The following is a 16916-nucleotide window of genomic DNA, read 5'->3' as shown; positions in this document are numbered from 1 at the left end:
AGGTTCACCCATTTTCAGTTTTTGGAAGTTCAAAAATTAAAAGTGTTTTATGCCAAATAACCATTTGTGGTTGCAGTTTCGGAATTCCTTTAGAAAAGAATTTTGAGAATTTTTGTGCTCGTTTAAACTGTTTGACGGAATTTAAGAACATCCGGCACCCATATTGCCCAAGTATCCCCCTGGCCCTGGGTTGAAGTGCTACTGTACGAGAAATAATAATGAAAATAGGGTGAAATATAATATCATTCCTGCTGATAACACTTGAACATTAGTAGAGGGCTAAACCTTAGGATCTGCGACAATTTTTTTAGGACGCAACCACCTTATGTATCGAGCATCTTGCCAGGTACCCTTGGAATCAAACGGAAGAAAGCAATCTTCGATGCAAAATGCTTAGCTACTCCTGAAATATCAAAAGTGATAATTCGATTTCATGTGATGACTGGTTGTGATTCAATTTCGAGCTTTTTCGGAAAAGGTAGGTATAGAATGTTTTGTCGATTATGATAGGCATGGTTAAAATAAGTTTCAAAGCCGAAATTGCGAGTAAAAGGTAATAGGTTGAATAGTGCATAGAAATTTCGATTTTTGTAATAATTTATTTTTTGTAGGGAAAAAAGCAGTTTGGAAAAGAGTCGATGGATGTATCGAAGCAATAAACCACTTGCAAAAAGCAACACCTGATTCACTTGAAAAATTTGTCATCAAGTTTATATACAATGACAAGAAAAGCAACACTTTAAAGGAAATGAGAAAGAACATTTGGTGGAAAACAAAACTTAAGAACAAAAAAACACTTGCGAGAATCGGACCTGAAAAATCCTCGAATGACCTTCGAACGACAAGAGTCTTGTATCAAATAAAAAACCTAGAATCATTTGCAAACCCTTCAGAAACGGGAAACCCTCTGGATAACGGCTACACTATAATAAACGGCGTATGTCATCCAAAAACAAGTCACGAGCCTGCTCTTCCAACGAAGCGAATGTCTGTGCCTGATAAGGAAAAAAGCAAAGTGGTCGAAGAAAAAGAAGAACAAGAAAGTAGTGATGAAGAAGAGGATGATTATTTTGACGAAGAAAATGAATCTGAGTCGGGCGATGACCATTCTGATGCTGAAAATTAAAATTTACAAGTTCAATTTATAAATTGCTAACGAGTTTTGTTATTTTTTCTTTGAAGTTGAAGAAAATATAATTGGGTGGTTTAAAGATGAGAAAAGTTCTTAGAGTATTTTTTGACGTCAATTCTGTTCAAGCAGATAATTTACCTATCCTCACAAATAGAGTCATAGCTCGAGATACGTTCATTTTCAGGCCATAGTTGTGAATTGATTCTTGATCAGCGAAAGATTCCCTTTCCAATGATATATCATAAGCCGTTTTTTTCATCGCCCTTAACGTCAATTTTTTACGGGGCAAATTTCCCAATTTGGGCCCTAAAAAAATTTACCAGGCCTTAGCAGTGGACCCCCCTCGCGAAAATGTCTTCAAATACATCCAACTTTCGAATGGAATTCATGTGGTTGCGCCCTAAAAAAGTTGTCGCGGATCCTAAGGTTTGGCCCTCTACTAATATCCCGAAAAAAATTTTGATTTTGAGAGAAAAAATTACAAAAAAGTCTCACTAAGGGTAGGAAATTTTTGAAAATCAGAGAAAATTTTTCGAAAAAGTCTCTCTAAGGGTCACTTTTTCACTAAAATTTGGTCTCTCTAAGGGTCGGTTTTCGGAGGTCCCGTCTGCACATACCCCTCATTCACCAACCCTAGTACCCCCCCCCCCGGACTAATATGCATTTCCTTCGAGTTATATCAAATGTTACAGCCTTTTTTGTCTCCGCTGCAGATTATATTGAGACATACTTTACTTTTGAGTCATTTTCATTACCATCGATGTACAATCATACACGTTCTATTATAAGAACATCCAAAATTTTTGAAGCCTTCCATCGTTCCTAATATCTTTAGTTGTAAGCCTGAAAATGTTCTTAACATGTTCTTACTTTCACCAATTTTTGAGCATTTTTATTCATTTTCCCAAGAAATTGGGTAGTTTAAAGTCCCCAAAGCCTGTTTATTAAATTATTTCTAACATTTTTGCCATTAAAGCCTTGTAAATGTGTGGTGTGATGACGACGAATAGTTATAAGATTTGACCATGCGAGGATGCACTCTCCCTCAAGCATTAGCGAGATTATGTATTTGCATTTTTGAGGGCGTTAAAGTGACTGTAGCGATTTTGAATAACCCGCAGTTTGACCCGCAAAATCGAGGACGGTAAAAGTGTCTGATTTACCGTCGACCTCGGCCAATCAGGATGTTTACAAGTGAGAATCTTATCGTCTCCGTCCCAGAAAAACAGACATACATAAACTCGCTATTGTGACAAATACAGCCCGAATGGTAAATGGTTGATCGACACAATTCTAATCGTTGGTGCAGCCATGGATTTATCATAGAACTCTGGATACACAACGAGCTGGTTTTTCATCGATTTCTCATGTTTTAGCCTTGTCCGCAGTAATGACATTATTGTTCACCCTCCACCATTCACTAATCATTGTTTCGTAAATTTTTTTATTGCATTTTTCATCAAAACACAGCTATACAATTCCCAAATGAGACTTCTCTCAAGAGAGTCAAATGCATCAAATTAATTGCTAATAATATGTCGTTTTGACGGTTTTAAGCTATGAGAAAGATGCGACAAACATGCTATGTATAAGAAATTGAATGTTGACACCAGAAAATTTCAAACTTCCAACTCGCCAAAACCACCGTGCCACTGCATGCCTCCAAAAGATTTTCATATCACTATGAAGCCAAGATACTCCAGTCTAACATATGTCAATCCTAGCTCTTCCCAGGAAAAAATTGGAAAGTTATTGCCAACGTCATTCTAGGCTTTTAACTTTATTTTTCTTGTTTGATGATGTTTTTGTCACATTTGATTTCATAATGTATTCGTTAAGCTTTCTTGCTTTCATTTTCAAAATTTAATCCAGTAAATATGCAGAAACAAGAAGTTACAGGACTTTTTAAAAATGGGATTATTAATCATTTTTCAAAATCAGAGACCTTCGAGCCGCCATGACAGTTGTCCTTTGCGGACAAAGCTAGATCCTCAATTGTTTTCTAATAACAAGGGAAAGACAATGGTTCGCTCTCCACCGTTTTATTTGATGTTTATCCAGAGTTCTATGATAAATCCATGGTGCAACATTTCTCATTTAAAAGAAAGGGGGTATCAGATAATTGTATCACATATACATCGCAAAGTTGAGAAAAGAATTTATAAAGCTCTCTGGCACAACTTGAATGTGCATACTATTTAATTGGATTTGTATGACGTCATCGACCTTAATTCATGACAAGTTTACATGATCACAAAACAATTTACTTATTATCTCTACATTCTAAACTGTTCTCTGAAAAAGCAATCTGCAAAGTTTTTTTAGACTTAATAACATAAAAAGAAAAAAATGCATTATACAGCATAAATTTTATTAGAAGCTAGAGTGAGTGAGATACTATAACATTACAAGACATTAGTTAAAATATATATTCCTTGTAAAGAAAATAAGTGATAATTTATAGCAAGATGGAGTTTACATTGTTTCTGGTTAACATTTTGTTTGTTATGGCAATTCATGAAACAGAAGGGACAGTCACTTCAACCTTAGAAGACCAAGTGACTGACATGTCAAAAGCTTTGAATGATTTTGTAAACACAAACTTGGGCGTTGATCAACTACAGGTACAGTGTAAGTTAGAATAGGCTATTTCACAGTCGAAATGGATAATGGGTAATCAGGACTGACTGCGCCTCCATTACGGCTTTCTGTTGGCTAGACGCAATAATCTTCAAAAAATTTCAAAGCTCTGGTCCAATAGTAAGTCGTCATTAGCGCGCAGTGGTCCTGATTACCCATTACGCTTTGCGACTGTGAAATGGCCTATTAGAGTATTAAATGGAGAAAGTGACATCTTGACATTTCAGAAGAGTGCTTCGTTAGATATTCAATTCATAGAATTATATTGCAGACTGAGAATAAATGGTTTGGATGTGTGTTGATGTGTAACAATAAAAAAGTATTTTGAATATTTTTACCATTCGAATTTGTTTATACAGTAGAGTCTCTACAACTCGAAATGTTTTCAACTCGAACAAATTAATGTTCCCCGTGCTGGTTCGAATTATAGAGACTCCACCCACTGTATAGGTTTCACAACGCAGATATTTTCAATTTTCAGGACCATTTGAGCAAAATTACCAGCAAAAAAAAAACACAAGAAGGATCTGAAATTCTCAGAAAGGTGAGTTACTTTTCATGCTATAACAAGCTCAGCTCATAAAACTTTGTTAGGAGGAAGAAGACCACAAAATATTAATCAAACTAATCCTCGACTGGCCCAATAATGTCGATGTACATCTTAAAAGAACTTCCAACGCTACTCCAATTATGGCAGAGGGAACAATGGCCAAACATTGAAACAATTAAAGAATGGATATTCTGGACCTGTGCTTATTTAGCATTTTTTAATAGAGAAAATTTAGTCATATCGAAGTTGCACAATTTTTGGTAGTAACACTAACAATGAGTATATAGCTTGAAATCCTTCATGTTGAAATATAATGTTTTCGAAACTAATCTATCTGAAACTCATTATCATGATAAATAGTTAATAACAAACGTTAATAGATGCATGTAATTAAAGGATGCAGTTAATTGTGAAAGATAGAAAACATTTTTTTGCACAGTGGTTTTCTAATGCAATAAACGATGTTCACTTAGTTTCAGGAAGTATTAAAAACCCGTCAGGTATTTCCCTTGCTTATGATGTCCGTGATTTCTGGGAGAAAAATCCTAAAACATAATTTCCCTTCTGAAATGATCAATGAATTTATCGCAAGTTATAAGAATGACCTCTTAGAAATGATACACCCCTTCTCACACAATCACTGGGAATCGTCCCATTGGAAAAATTAGCCAAAAAACCCCTAGTGGAAAGTTATACTCCAATTTTTATCCCCACTGAAAATAATCAGACAAACAAATCCTCACTGCAAAATATTGTGCTATTTTTTCCATCCCCATTGAATTTTCTGGCAAGAAAACAATAGAATTCAAATCCCCAGCCGTTAAAAACATAGGAATATCGATCCCCATCAAGTTTTGGTCCGTTATTTTTACCCCCCTCTGCCTGATAAAATCCAACCGGGTCTTAGGCTGCTGGCATCCACTAACGGATTCGTGCTCCTTATATACTACCTAGGGTTTTGTAGAGGTCTGCGATTCAGACTAACCAGGTCTGTGAGAAGGGGGTGAAATAGTACCAATTTCGTGACGTTTCATTTTCAAATATAAAATTTACTCTTTTTTATAAGAACTGCAAGGTCCAATAAGGGGCAGCGGGCTTTTCCACTTGTAGTGGTCTGTATAATGCCCTATTAGCTTAAAGAGTCTCTTCTGGAGAAAATATTTCTTGATCTTCTGATCCTCAAAGTTTGCGAGATTTTCCGTTACCTTTTCCAATCGAGGTGCTATGTTTTCACATTACTTTTCCAGTTTCACGACAGCTTGGAAGAGAAAGTGAGGAAAGCCAACCAAACGTTAGAAGAGCTTATTGACGTCATCAAGAATGATTTCAAGGGGCCTGGCGACGGGGATGATAAACCAATCACGAGCTGTTGTGATTATGATGCCAGGAAAACTACCTACAGTAATCTGTTTAAGAACTGGGTGGGTTTAGCGCCCGTATGCTTGAAGTGTCTTTACGCACGCTGGGTGGAGAAAATATTAACTTTGATTAACCAAGCAGGGGTTCTGCCTTATTTTTGATAGGCTTGCGAATGAAAAATCCGGCGAATTCTAAATTCTAGGCCGGTGAATTCTTAGCAAACCCATGTACATGAATTATTAGACCAGTGAATTGTAATTTTTTTTCGTACCTTGGACCAGCGAAACTCGCCATTCGACGGACCTAAACAAGACCCCTAACCAAGGGCTCGAATTTATTCTAGAAAACGATATCATTTGACAAAATACACTGACAAAATCTTGCACCCCTTTTTCACTAAAAGGTAAATTTTGATGACGTTTGCGGTTATGCGAGTGTTGATCACAATTTATGTCCCAATCAATTGCGAACATTGGAAGATAAAGTCCACCGGTTGACTCAATCGGTTATGCTGGAAAAAATGAAAGAAGCGTACAACAAACATGGAAAGGGGTCCAGTAGACATATTTACTTAGGAACTACCGATGGGTATTTCTTGGGCTACCCGGCTGACCGATCACCCGAAGAAGAGACCATGTGCAACTGTTCTGCCTTCGATCCAAGATACAGGTATTTTTCAATGTATTTTGCCTTTCCAAATGAATTTTACAACTGACTTTGTCACAGGGGTGTGTTTTGTGCCTCAATATAAGCCTTCGTTTGCTTGGAAAGGCTTGAGAGTAAATCTTTTTTGCGGACTTATTAAGTACTACTTCTGAATTTGTCTAAAAAGTACTTTTAAGAGCATCTTAGGAGGGTAATATTTTCTATACCATATGATCTTAGTGTTTAGTGTGAGCTACTTGCTATGTAAAGTTGATACACGCCACGGGTTACACGGTTTGCAAGATGACAGTGTTTTTATGATTCGAAAACTTTCACAGAGTGGGTTAGTTTTTGTAAAAACTACTATTACTGTTCGCACGTACCATAGTCCGTATAGAAAACACTGGTCTGGAAGCCTTTTGTTTCTTACTTGAACTTGCTTTGAGAAATGTTTGTTTTCCTCTCTTTTTGATCGTGTGATTAAGTCAATTCCAAGAAGACTAAAACTGAGCAAATCGATTTTTATCTTTATATATCAGCAAAGGAAAAAGGTAACAATAAGTTTCCAGACTAGGGTTTATTTAACGGACTATGCACATACCCAGGTACATATTTAACCTAAGTATCCACCAAGACTTAGTTTGATGGTTGGTTTGAATGATTTTTGATTTTTTCAATTGAAACATTTTCTTCTTTTTTGAAGGCCTTGGTACCCGAACCTTGTGAATACAAAAGAAGGAAAAGAATTTGTGATCGTCCTCGATTATTCATCCAAAATGAAAGGAGATCTTTTGAAGCAAGCCAAAAAAGTTGTTCACAACTTACTACGAATCATAGATGGGAAAGACAAGGTTTGATTTGTTTTCATTTCTCTCAAAACTATGTGCTAGATCTGTAAATGTGACCTAGACCTATGTTTGATCCTCTGTGGTGGATCTGAGGAGAGCTCAAAACTTATGATGGAGAGTCTCCATTACCTTATAAGGATCATGGCTTTAAAAAACACTCTTCGTTATAAATTTTGAGCCCTCTTAAATCCGCAACAACTTGTATCCTCTACGTTCTTTTTCAATAGTTTAAGATCCTAGCAAAATAGTTTAAGATCCTCGCAAAATAGTTAAAGATCCTCGCAAAATGTCATAATATTGTATAAAGGATAAGTGGGCTACAGTTTCTCTCATAAACGCTAAAACAAAGAAATTTGTACCTTTTTTAGATAGTACTACGAATTATATCAGGAGGGAACTCTATCGCACCATCAGAGTTTGATTGCTTGAAGTTTCTAACCGAAGCTCGCCCTTCGGTCATCAAAGTACTGAAAGATTTCTTGGACAGAACAGGTCAAACTGGACTTCTTGAGTACGCTAAAGTCTTCCGTGACTCGTTCAGATTGTTTGGTTCAAGCAATAAAAGTAAGCTGAACTAGTTAATGGTTTCGCATGGCGTATTTATTTCGCCACTTTTTCAATTGCAAATCCTTCCTCAAGTTCATGTATCAAAAACAGTTGAAATGGCGAGACAAAAAAGAAAACTATCACGAACACTGAAGGGTCGGATAAATTTTGAGACCAGTTCAGATTTTCAGCGGGGGGGGCGCTTACAACACATCTGTTTGCAAATCATATGAAAACGTAAAAAGTAATGGTGATATCATTCTTTTCAGAGAAGCTGTTCATCCTAATCACATCAGGGGAGCACGATGAAAGTTATTCCCAAGTCAAAGAATATTACAAAAACGGTTATCAAAAAGCTTGTCAAGCTTCTGTTGTCATCTTTCTCGTGCAAGGTACGTATTATTTTTTCTGCTTTGATAGGTGTCACCAATCATCTCCTCTCAACTGTTAACCAGGTATCAAACTACCAAATAAAGAGATTTTCTTCCGACAAGCTTAAACTCTGAGGGTCGGGAAAGTTTTCAACAACCGGAAGGTTTGGATTTTCGGGATTTTGCCTGACCGCGCAACAGATCTTGGAGAGGGAGGTATGAGCTCCAGTCATAATTATAGTGCATTTTTCAGTGGTTAAGGACGGTTGAGCCCAACTAGCACTATTCATTCTTCCATCAGAATATCAAATAACTCAGCCATCACCCAGCCTGCTGCTACTAAAACAAGCGGCACTGAAGGCGCCCCAAAAAAGGGGGGCTCCAATCTATTCAATTATCTATGACCGAGCTTCTTACTCTTATTTCTTTAACAGTTTTAACTCCGAACTATGAACTAGTTAATTTTTGAAAAGAATCTTATTTTCGAACTTTATAAACCATACTCGACTTAACCGAAATTATACTTTAGTTAATCGACCAATGACAAAAGCACAAAATTCCACCTGCCTTTCTACACAGGTTCATCGACACCTCTTATCACACGACAAGAACACGAAGGTTTAAAACAAGAAGGTTGCGATGCTTGTAACGATCAAAATTGTGATTCTTTCAACGTATGTATCATTTTCTTTTTTCCTGAGGGCGGGGCCTTGGTATTGCATGAAACTCGGGAAAAATTTGCGTGAATTTCCAATCACAAATGCAAATAGGTGAAATTTGAGTTCTCTGGGGTGGGGGAGGGGCTCTATGAAGAAGTTGTGAGAAAGGGCGGTTCCCTATTTTTCCCTTACTAGTGGGGGGGATCCTTATGATCCGTAGCATCTTTCGTAAAAGTTTCAAAATCCTATCTACTTTCGAATAGTCGAACGTGCGCAACGCACTGGGCTCAACTTCAGTGGCTTCAAATTATTCATAGGCCCAATTGTAGACCCCCAGATATTCACCCAAGGTACAAGTGTGCCAAATTTCAGCCAAATCCAAGCATTTTTAAAGTCTCCAGGCTGCCCTAAAGTTTTTGTGACAGACACACAGACACACAGACATTGTCAGATTGTATCTCAACTGAAGTTGAGAACCAATCACATGCGGTTTTTGTCAGTCTCATTCTCTTTGACTATGTGGAGTAAATGATCTTTACAAGATGGCAAATTTTGAGAGCTACTACATTCAATTTGCTTTTCATCTCATTCAGAAATTCCAACTGGTGGATATTTATCCAAGATACAACGAAGCAGACATACGACAGCAAGTTGCAAAAATATACAAAGCTTTTCAAAATGAACTTGGCCCACCTCAACTACAATTTTCCATGCCTTATGAGGATTTCTACGGACTGGGTAAGAGATACGTCACATCAAAACAATACCCCGGAGACACGAGGTTTTGAGAGTTTTTATGGCCGATGACTTTCAATCGTCATGAGGCGCTTAATACACAAGCTACAAAATTAAAGTCTGAAGACAAATCACGCTTTGACTCGAGACTTTTATGTTACATGACATTTATTTCTGATTGGTGCGAATTTATTGATACTAATAAAGTAATTTCATGTGAGTTGTATCAAGTAACATGGGAATAAAATCACGTGAACTTTTTCGAGTAATCACATGTTTTGACTACATTGATATAATTTTGCAGCCCGTGTTTTCTTTGACCTGAGGGATAAACTACTCGAAAAAAGGTGTACGAGAATTCTTTGAGCGATTTATCCCCTCGCTAGCACCTATACTTGACACGAGGTGCCTCTCTGGTAGTGTCCTTAATAATATAATCAATATGAATAATCAATTTTCCCTCATTCTAGGCACAATGATAGATGCTTGTACAAGAGTGGTCAGTGATGACAACAAACTTCTTGGCGTTTTGTGTTTGTCTTTCTTAAGCAACGAATTATTTGGCGTGACAGCAGAGGTAGCAAACACCAAAGACGCTTATCCTTTCCTTATTGATAAGTCGGGTATGTTATTTGAGAATTAGTTGAAATTGGTTGTCTTCAGGCGTTTCCCTTCTAACAAGTAGGCCCTGTGCAGGCTCAAGTTTATTTGCATGATAAGCAGCAATGCGATCATAAATTTAAAACTTGGGAATCGGCAAAATTCGAATATGCTTTGTATCTTTATTGTCTAGTCAGTCAAGCCTGTTGAATTGATCAACTTTTATACACCCCTCCTCACACACTCGGTAGGGTTTTTCAGCCAGTGAGAATAAATATTCCCATGTTTTTATATGGTTTGGGATTTGAATTCCATTGTTTTCAAGTCACAAAAATTCAGTGGGGATGGAAAAATAGCACGATATTTTGCAGTGAGGATTTATTTATTTCATTAGTTATGACTTTCCACCGGGGACGATATGTTGCCAAATCTTTCCAGTGAGAGGGGGTCCCCCTCGGTCTGTGAGAAAGGGGTGTCTTTATATCATTAAAATCTGAAGGAAAAAACGGCCAGGGTGAGTAGTTTTTTCAACTATAACTTTTTGATACGTAGGGACAACTTACATCCATCCATACTACATCAATCCTGAACTACATGCCAGTGGAAGTCGTATTGATATCACCAACTTCGAAACATCCATTCAATTCCAAAATCAAGTCTACAATTCAATGAAAAGGTCTGCTAATTCTTCGTCAACCTTGATTCAATACACAATAGAGAGATTCGAATTTCACAGTGACGTCACTCTTGTACTAGGATTAATCTAAGCTACCAATTCGCCAACTAGTTGGGTCTTTTATCCATTTAAACTTTATCAAACAACGATCTGGAATAAAATACGTATAGCATCAAAGAATTATCTTTTTACCAGTGTAGGGGTATCTTACTATGGTATGTTACTTTTACATCTTTTATTCAAGCGGCAGAGAAGATGAAAAGAGTTTCAACGTGAAATCATCTGTACCTCTGGGAACGCTTGGTGCCAAATTCGAAAGCAAAAATTTCACTTACATCTGGAGAGAGGTGAGAGATCCCCTTTGCTTGGAAACATTGAATTGAATCATTCAATCTCTGAAATAGAAGAAAATAAGTCGTTAGGCTTTCGAATGAGTAGTTTTTCTCTACGACTTTGAATTTTTGTTAGATTTCAAGTGCGACGGAGTTAAGCTTGTAACGTCAGTCTTGAGCCATCAAAACCTTGTTCCTATTATAAGAGCTCGTACAGTTCTCTCAACCAATAAGAATGCCTCTATGTTTCAGGTAGAGGGCTCGAGTTTTTCAGTAGGAGTGGCTGTTTCATCAGTGTACAAAGACGATCTACAATTACAAAGTTCGACAACAAAAGGAAATGAACTTTATCATCGATTGAGTTTACAAGATGGTATACAAGATGAATTGTGTTCACATTATGGTTACATTGCTATCAAAGGTAAAGAAAAGTTCCTCTAGATAGTTTGTAACATCTAATGATTAGGTTTGTCAGCACAAAAATACTAGACCAGCTCCTGAGTGCAGGGTAGCGCCACCTAGCGGGGTCCTAATTTTCGATACGATCTCCAATTCATGGAATGAAGAGGAAAATATCGTTTAAGGGCTCTGACCATAATCAGAAAATTGATTTTAGTATCTGAACATAAAAGTTATTTTTTAGATTCTTTAACACTTTTAACAAAGAATTGCCTTTATAAATTGCTTTTTGATCAAACCCCTTAAGAGTAATTAAGAACTTAATTGAAAAATTACGTTATGAACTTTAAAAAGACGTTAATAATATGTTGCATCACCTTCTTTTATTAAAAGTGCTAAGTTTTAAAGGGTAATTAACCTTTTTGTTTCAAACTTTTTCAAACTGTCCGCAAAGAATTGAACTATTTCAAATTTTGCGGAAAATTTTTCTAAAAAGATGTGTCAAAAGTTATGACTGTTTTTTTAAGCAAAATCCAGATGAAAAATTGATGAAAAACCACTATTTTGAAGATTTCGAGACAAAGAAGCATTTACAAAAAATTTTCCGCAAACATTTTTATTGTTCGGTAAAAGATACACCATCTACTGCGAAAAATTTTTCAAAATGTTTTTTCTTCACCGAAACTAAGCTCTTCAAAGTTGAAATACTCTTCCTCGCAAAAGTCTTCATTTTCTTCTTCATCAAATTTTTTCAATGCAATTTTTAAATTTTCAGATTCAGGAATAGTTTGTCTAACAGAAAAAATGTATAACATGCCATAGTTTTGTTGGTTACATCAGTCAGAAAACACATTTTAAACACGGCAATTATGAAAAATTCACTATGGTCAGAGCCCTTAAGGGGGCTTTTGGACTCCAGAGGGTCTGGAGTAGGGGGTCGGGTAAGGAATTACTACGGAGAAGCCATTTTCATGTCAATAACATCAATCCGTATTTTTCGATCTACAATCAGTGCCATAATATATTAGCACTTTTGGCTAATTTACCATCTTTCGAAAATTTAAGTTCGAGCGAGAATGTTTTAGGCCTTCAACTTGATTTCATCGATTATTTCGATCTGAGAGGGATTCATTGGTATCTAGGCTAGATTTCAAGCCCTACTGGACCATTTTTGAGCTTTTGGGTCCTTAGATCTTAAGTCTAGCGTTAAAACTCAGAGTTAAAACTCTACCCTTCGAACCTACTTTAGAGCACTTACAAATCGATTGTGGTTTCAAAACACCCCGTTGAATTTCCCTTTTTGTGCCAATTATTTTGTCACTGATTGTAGCCAAGGATCAGTGCCAATTAATTTGACATTTCTTGTGTGTCATTACCATGATTGGAAAAAATTTTCTACATGAAATGATCTGCTCTTTCCGTATTTTACAGATCAACCGGTAGTTAGTATTGCACCGGATTCATTTGAGCAACCGAGCGTTTATTATGAAAAGGAGAACAATGAAACTGTCAAAACTCTCCAAAACTATTTCAATGGGTATGTTGAAAACCCTACAGCATTCAAGGTAAATAAGGACATGCTATGATATTACCTGATCAGAACTACACTCTATCAAATTAGTTAAACAATTTTAGAGCAAAGCCTTTGTCTAATTTATGCACCTTAAGAAGGGCAAATCGGATTTGGGATAAGTGAACTTACCCTTATCTAAGTAACAAAACCTGTAAGTGAACAAGTACGACAAAAACAACGTCTGAAGCAACCTTTTTTCAATCTCATTAACAAATATCTATTTACTTTTTTGACTTTCTTAGAGTAACACCATTCGCAACGAAATTCGTCAGGCTGTCATGGCAACCAACTTAATGAACGAAATCTGGACTGGGGACGAGTCTAATCAAAGACTTATCATCAAATGGAGGTTAGGAAAGGTTTAGATTTGGACGAAACCATTAGGTGCTCTAATTGTTATTTGTTACTCAAAGATACTTTGATTTGTTTCAAAAACGCTTCACATAATTTTTTCAGGTACATTGGTATGGAGAATGGAGTTTTCAGAATTTTCCCTGGAATAGAGGTTCCAGAATTTGACCCTCGTCAGCAACAATGGTAAGTGGTTTGGACAATTTAATGAAACATAGCAACGACAGAGAAGTGTTTTTTAGAAAACTGTTTAGATAATACACGTTTTTTATAAGAACAAACTATATAAGAACGTAAGGCTTTAATGGCCAAAATGTTAAGAACTAGTTTAGAAAATTTTAAAGCTTTGCAGACTCTAAAATAGCCAATTTCTTAAGAAAAGAGACAAAAAATGCTCACAAAATGGTGAAAATAAGAACTCATGTTAAGAACATTTTAATTCTCAAAACTCAAAAACTTAAAAACATCCTTCAAAGGCTTCAAAGATTTTGGATGTTCTTATAAAAAAACGTGTGTTTATGAACATTTAACTTGATAGACAGGCCATTCAAATTTCTTTCTTTACGTTTACAGGTACCATCTTGCGGAAACTTTTCCCGGCAAACTTGTGTTCACGACACCTTACAAAGATTTGAACGATCCTTCACAAGCAAGCATCTTATCTCTCAGCAAACAAATTACTGAGTAAGAAAAACCATTCTAAAATTCACCAACGAGACACCAAAAAGACTTGCCTCTGTTCCCATCTTAATGTATGTTTCTCCTTTTCACTTTGATATATTTTCTTTTCTTTCAATGGTTCACTTATACTCTTTGCATTTCAGAGAATTGAGTGGCGTAAAGCAAGGATCAGGCGTAATTGGAATGGATTTCGAATTTCGTTATTTTCAATTTCTGATCGAAAGAGATTTGACTTTATGTGCTCGTAAAGTGATCAGGTATGAATTTAACCTTCCAGTCAAGTGCATCAAGTATTGTTTGTCCCTTTGCCACTTAAGTATTACTCGGTTGGAAAGGTGGAAGTAGCGTAAGAACGATCAAGAAGATACGTAGAGTATCCAGCTGCTACGATGCACAAGGTTTTCAGTTGGGGCAAATCAAAGGCTTCGTACTTGGGACAAAAGGGTATTGAGCCCATTCTGCTTGATACTCAGCAACTTAAGAAGCGGGTCAAGGGTAAGTGGGGAAATCCAGGAAAAGGAGTGGCGCTCTCCTCTACCATCGGGTGGACAGCAAAAGAGAAATGGGCCTTTGGGTCGCTCTTGTCTGCGGTTGCAAACGTACTTACTTAAAAAGATCATATTAAAGAAGATTAAAAACTTCAAACTTCAAAACTTCAAACTTCTTGTATTAGAAAGATTTTCAAATCTTTTTCACCATAAACCACCTCCATCTCTCTTTTCGTTCAGAGGTACGTGTTCAATCATCAACACAGACGGATTTCTACTTTACCACAATGGCACAGAAGGAGATCTTTACAAACATATCCATCTCGTAGAAAAGGTAAGAACCATTCCAAAAATTGAATCCCACATTTCGCGCTTCGTGACAGGTGCAACTTCAGAAATATGAAACCAAATTAAATTTGCTTTTTCGATCAATTAGACGTTTTTTATGAAAATAAACTATATAAGAACATAAGGCTTCGACAACCAAAATGTTATGAACAAGTTAAGAACATTTTGAGGCTTCGCGGACTCAAAAACAGCCTATTTCTTAGGAAAATGGACAAAACTACATAAAAATGGGAAAAAATAAGAACATGTTGAGAACATTTTTAGGCTTGAAACTCAAAAAGTTAAGAAAATCTGAAGAAGGTTTTCAAAGATTTTGGATGTTCTTATAAAAAAAAACGTGTTTGGTGGATCAGTTTTTTTCCCAGAAACATCCAATTAACCAATTAGGTGTTAGAAAAAATTGTCCCTAAGAAGTTACCTCCCCTAACAATAGACATAGGAAGATAGTAAAATTATTTCTAAATGATATTGTTCATCGTCTCACAGGAACCGGACGTGGCAAGAAAACTTCTACAGAGAGGTATGATGAAGAAAACATCTTGTATCGAATATAATGATCGACTACCCCGTACCATATGGTTTTATTCGGTAAGACGAAATATCACCTTATGTCCTGAAACTCACTGTTGTCGTGTTTAGCAGCACTTAATTCAGAATTAAAGAATCAAATGACAAGTGGGCAAATTCAGGATTAGCATTCTCGATACAGTTCACCTGACAATTATTGTTAGATGAACACTTTCCTAGACCTTCCTGACAAACCTTCTTTGGATGAATTAATTCAAGTAATATTTAGGAGTTAATAAACCACAGACAAGTTCTTAATGTCATATGATCTTAAAAAGGGATCCTGAAAGCTTAACGTTCCACATATGCTTTACTCCAAAGTAAATTAAAACTTTAGATGTACAAATAACTGTAGAAAATGTTCAACATTCTATTTTTAAATTTCAGCTTGACCATATAACAGTTTCAAAATCAGACAACGGGACATTTTGGTTGGTTCCCATCAAAGGAACAAATCTTCTACTTCTCTTCACTAAACATTCAAACGTTGAAAAAGAACAAGAAGAGTGCAAATGCTCAAAACCAAGTCTAAAGGTATATAGTGATACTATACCATGCCCTTCTTCAGATCACTGCCGAGAATTGACATTGCTTTAACACTTACAGTAGAGTGAACTCTTTGCTAATTTGAAATTCTATTATTCGAATCATTCCATAATTCGAAATGATCTTCAGTCCGCGTCAAGATAAGAATACCTCATAAAATACTTTCTATGATACGACTTCCTCTGTAACTCGAGTTCGAGCGTGACACTTGGATGGTATTAATACGCCGGGGGTGCTTGGGCAAAAATGGGTGCTGGGTATGTGCGGACGATTGTAAGGGTCGATTTTTTCACCCTTCAAAGTCCCTCTAAGGGTCGGAAAAATCAGAAAGTTTTAAATTAGTCTCTCTGAGGGTCGGAAAATTCACGATTTTAGGAAACTTTTTTTAATTCAGTTGAAAAAATTGTAAAAAAGTCTCTCTAAGGGTACCACTTTTTTCAAAAATCGAAGAAAATTTTTCAGAAAAGTCTCTTTAAGGGTTACCTTTTCAGCAAAAATCAGTCTCTCTAAGGGTCGGTTTTTGAGGTTCCGTCCGCACATACCTTAGTACCCCCTCATCACCCCCATGTATTAATATTATTTATTTTTAACTTCTCAGGGTGAAGTGCTTGGTAAATGCAGAGAAGGTGTAGACGAGGCTTCTTGTGATTGTCCTTGCTACGTAGAGAAAGCATGTCTCAGTGATCTCTTCGAAACTGACGCACAAAGGTAAGAAACAACAATAAAATCTGAACTTTAAAGAACATCGTTTAAAGTATCCTACCATCGGCTTACACCATTCTTAAGAAGAAGAGAAGAACAACTTCTCTTCATTCCCTCTGCGCGAGCATAAATGTTGAGAACTTCTATTGTTAATTCTGCTTTGTCAGC

General features: G+C 36.5%; 2 protein-coding genes and 1 long non-coding RNA gene across 3 annotated transcripts; all 3 read left to right on the top strand.

Annotated features, from left to right (window-relative positions):
* The first annotated feature begins 3600 nt into the window (after nucleotides 1-3600).
* LOC136802947 (uncharacterized) lies at nucleotides 3601-10852 on the top strand. The gene is made up of 11 exons (XM_067059676.1): nucleotides 3601-3756; nucleotides 4254-4316; nucleotides 5570-5743; nucleotides 6085-6350; nucleotides 7030-7177; nucleotides 7543-7738; nucleotides 7990-8112; nucleotides 8671-8765; nucleotides 9344-9488; nucleotides 9956-10108; nucleotides 10638-10852. Exons 1-11 carry the CDS (start codon nucleotides 3601-3603, stop codon nucleotides 10850-10852), a joined length of 1734 nt encoding a protein of 577 aa, XP_066915777.1.
* Nucleotides 10853-11012: 160 nt separating this feature from the next.
* On the top strand, nucleotides 11013-13008 carry LOC136802955 (uncharacterized). The gene is made up of 3 exons (XR_010846080.1): nucleotides 11013-11108; nucleotides 11346-11514; nucleotides 12924-13008. It is a non-coding gene; the product is annotated as an uncharacterized lncRNA (long non-coding RNA).
* Nucleotides 13009-13036: 28 nt separating this feature from the next.
* On the top strand, nucleotides 13037-15380 carry LOC136802946 (VWFA and cache domain-containing protein 1-like). Its single transcript, XM_067059675.1, has 7 exons — nucleotides 13037-13057; nucleotides 13308-13414; nucleotides 13522-13602; nucleotides 13990-14100; nucleotides 14241-14354; nucleotides 14826-14919; nucleotides 15321-15380. Exons 2-7 carry the CDS (start codon nucleotides 13344-13346, stop codon nucleotides 15378-15380), a joined length of 531 nt encoding a protein of 176 aa, XP_066915776.1. The 5' UTR covers nucleotides 13037-13057; nucleotides 13308-13343.
* Nucleotides 15381-16916: the final 1536 nt, after the last annotated feature.

Source organism: Clytia hemisphaerica, unplaced genomic scaffold (genome assembly GCF_902728285.1).
Source record: "Clytia hemisphaerica strain Z4C2 unplaced genomic scaffold, Clytia hemisphaerica genome assembly, whole genome shotgun sequence".
Taxonomy (NCBI): Eukaryota; Metazoa; Cnidaria; class Hydrozoa; order Leptothecata; family Clytiidae; genus Clytia; species Clytia hemisphaerica.
The sequence above is the reverse complement of the archived record's forward strand: the minus strand, read 5'-3'. Positions and strand labels throughout refer to the sequence as shown.